The following is a 3,652-nucleotide window of genomic DNA, read 5'->3' as shown; positions in this document are numbered from 1 at the left end:
TAAAACAATTGTCGATTGAAAGATATCAATAATTTTGTGCACACATTAATTTTCGATCACTTAAAATATGTTACATAAAAATCAAACGATTTTGATTTAAGTCAGTGTACAATTATCAGCAATTTAAGATGAAAAGGATTTCAAAAAGCACTAAATGAAATTTTCAGTAGCATAAATAGGGTGCAATCGTCCATGTAGAATAAATTTTTTCACCAATGAATTCGCATCAAAAAAATTTCTAAATAAAGTTTGACAGCTTCACTAAATAAAACAATCGATAATCATTTTTTTTCTTTCGAAAATTTTATGCTGCTCTATTACATGGTTAACATGTAAAATATTCAAATGAGATCTGAATCAGATTTAAAACCCTTGGTAACGTCCAATGATTAAGTTCTTGTACAAAATTTCTGAAAATAAAATCATAAATCCAACAAATAAATTTGGACAACCAACATTCAATATTCTTATTGCAATTTGACAAAGGATATGCATTTTTCTAAAAAAGAAAAGAATTCGTTTTTTTGGATACAAATGAAAAAAGAGAAAAAAAATGAAATAGCAGCCAACCAAATACTCTTCTTTCTCCTTTTCATTTTTTCCGTGTTTTTTTTCATTATTATCAAATCAGAGTTTTACCAAATCTGTAAAAAATAACCAGCGTTTTGGCTCTCATACAGCCCTCTCATTTAGGCAAAAAAAACGAAGCAGGCACGATCAGCAACGAAACCAAGGTGCTCTCTCCCTGATGCCTGAGTATAGAGCTTTCCCATTTTTCTTTCCTATTTTTTATTTTTACAAAAATATTTGTTGTATTTTTTTAGGGCATTTAAAAAAAAATTTCCAATACCAATCGAAAGATTCTATAAAATCTAACACCTCAACTGAATAAAATAATCATTAATTTTGTTGCCTGAGAAAATTTGATATTTAATTGCCAAATATAAAATAGAAGCTGAGCAACATTACCGTACATGAGCGTCTTTAATAATTTTTCGGTACTCTATTATGACAAACAAAGTTGATTAAAAAAAGAGGAATCTGTATTATCGTCAGAAAATAACAGAAATTCTTAACGCCTTTTCAGACTAGGCTTAGCTATGCATTAACTATTTTCGAAATAAAATTTTTTCTCTAAAAAAAGATCTCCTTTGCGACGCAGGGAGTCGAACCACAGAAATCCCGATTACCGATTGGGAGCTTTTCCCTTAAGCTTCTAGAGAATAGAGATATTAAAAGAAAAATCCTTTTTAAAAATACACGTATGATTTGTCTAGCTACTACAATTCGAATTTTGTTTTGATTACTATAAAAGCTTAAGGGAAAAGCACTCGATCGGCAATATGAAATTCCATGGTTCGATTCCCAGCAGAGCAAAAGACAAGGTTTTTTTCAGAACAAACAAAATTTAATGTTATGAAAGGAAATATCACAACAAAAATATTGCCAATGAGTAATGTATTTATTTCAACCAGTAGTCCATAAAAACCATTATTTTTAAATACACGTATTTAAATTATAGAAAAATCTTTACCAAAGCATCGCTTATGACCTAAAGATAATTACACTTTGCATTGTAATTTATTTATTTAGGTACTAGTGTCGTGAGCCAGAACCTTCATCTTCATGATGATCCCAAAGATAATACGGATTAGTAGTATAATTAGTATCATAATTAGGATCATGCATTTGATGATGGATATTAGGACCATAATTATGATGACGATTTTGATAATATGGGTCAGAACTATAAACTTGATTCTCTATAAAAGGATTTAAGGTGCCATTATGATTATAAATTAACCCTGGTTCAACATTTTGGTAACTAGTTTCTGGAAGTTGAGGCAACTGACTGGATTGATTGTGAGAATCCGAAACATCTTTCTGCATTGCATTTTTTCGACTTCTCGGCTTTCTCCTCAGGTTATCACTTTTTGTTATCGAATTATCTATTTCATGCAATGTTGGAGTTTGCTTCTCTGACGGAATATAAAGTTGCGGTTCAACAATAGGATGATCATGAGGATAATACTTATGAAGCAAGTTTACAGAATCCTCGCCAGCGACCTTATTTCTAAAATCTACTCTCCTATCCAGGAAAGATGATTCTTCATGACGTTGAAGAAGTTTACTTTGGTCTATAATTTTTTGTTTGTAAAGATGTTTAGCTTCGGCTAGTTTAGCTGTCATCTCTCTTGCTTCTGTAAAAAGATTGCTGATATATGGGCAATTATCAAGAGACAGGGCAATTTGGTGTCCACGGATTATATTATTAAAACTACTGGTTGTATTATTGTAAAACTTGACAAAGATCTTAATTGTTGTACATCATGTCTGCACACCGAGGTCGAAACAATAATACCAAGTACATGGGATGAAACATAATTTTTTTTCTAAACGTGGATAAAATTTATTTTTTTCCCCATAAATTTTTGTCCGATTTAGTTGATATCATTGTTAGGCCCACACCGTGCAGACATCTTGTATTTTTGATTATCATTATTATCATTGTTATTATCATTATCATTATTTTATTATGAATGTTTTGTTGAAATGTGCTTATTTTCTTAATTAAAATAAAAGTAAAAACTTATTACATTTTTTTTCGAAATGGTGTTTATTTATCCATTTAAACATTTCTTCGTTGTATTTCTGTGCTTGGTAGAAAATCAAATAGCGAAATTTATAAAACTAAAAGTCGAAAATAAAATCTATCTTTAAAGGTTTTAAAATAACAAGAAAGGTTAAAAATGAAAAAAAACTAATGCGACAATAGTAAGGCATAAAATATTAATGAAAATTCCATTGAAAAGGTTGAAGCTCAAATAGAGCTACGCCTAACGTAAAATTTTTGAGTACCTTGTTTAGAAAACCATAACTGTTGAAAAACTTAAATAATTAATTATTTTCTTGATGAGTTAAGAAATATTTTTGGATTTATTTCTCTAATGAAAGTTACGCAAATCTATACATTTTGTGCATTTTAAAGAATATCTTTAAGAGAAGTGATTTTCGGTAAGGTTTCTAAGATTTGAAGGGATTTTAACTGACTTTTTTTTTTAATTTTACCCTGAATTCTTATTGATTTATTAAGAATTTATTTAATTCATTGAAATTGTTTTTAATTTTTAATGTACACTTAAATTCTTTAAAATTTACTCACAGGATTTGGAATATTTGCGAGCATATTTTTATTTTTTTGGAATTTTTAAGATCTTTAAAAATTTTCAAAAGATTCGAAATTATTTTACAACTTTTAGCTTATTTTAAAAGATTAAAAATACATTTTCAATAGATTCCAATAATTGTTTAAGAGATTCCACTTTCAAAAGCTTAAAAAAGTTTCAAGGGATTTCAAAAGATTCAAAATATCTTTTAAAATTTTAAGAGACTTCGAAATTTTTAAAAAATTACTTTAATAGTTTATTGGAATTTAGAAGACCTTGAGTTATCTTAGAATATATTAAAGAGATTCCAACACATTTTTAAGATATTTAAAATGTAATCAAAGATTGATTTATGATTTATACAAATTAGTGTAGATTTATATAAAATGTAGATTATATTTATTTATTTCTGTACTCAGTTTGTGGTGCTGTTTATTCAGATATCGCAAAATAAATTTCAATTATTTTTAAATTCTTTAATATTT

At 27.8% G+C, this 3,652-nt stretch overlaps 1 protein-coding gene across 1 annotated transcript in view; it reads right to left on the bottom strand.

Annotated features, from left to right (window-relative positions):
- Positions 1-1,596: 1,596 nt before the first annotated feature.
- LOC117176415 overlaps positions 1,597-3,652 on the bottom strand; it is a 6,335-nt gene continuing 4,279 nt past the window's right edge. The window contains exon 6 of the mRNA XM_033366654.1: positions 1,597-2,201. Coding sequence (XP_033222545.1) covers positions 1,597-2,201 — 605 coding nt within the window. The remainder of the gene's footprint in view (positions 2,202-3,652) is intronic.

The sequence above is a fragment of the Belonocnema kinseyi genome, chromosome 7 (genome assembly GCF_010883055.1).
Source record: "Belonocnema kinseyi isolate 2016_QV_RU_SX_M_011 chromosome 7, B_treatae_v1, whole genome shotgun sequence".
Classification (NCBI taxonomy): Eukaryota; Metazoa; Arthropoda; class Insecta; order Hymenoptera; family Cynipidae; genus Belonocnema; species Belonocnema kinseyi.
Note: the sequence above shows the minus strand (reverse complement) of the source record. Positions and strands in the feature narration are given on the sequence as shown.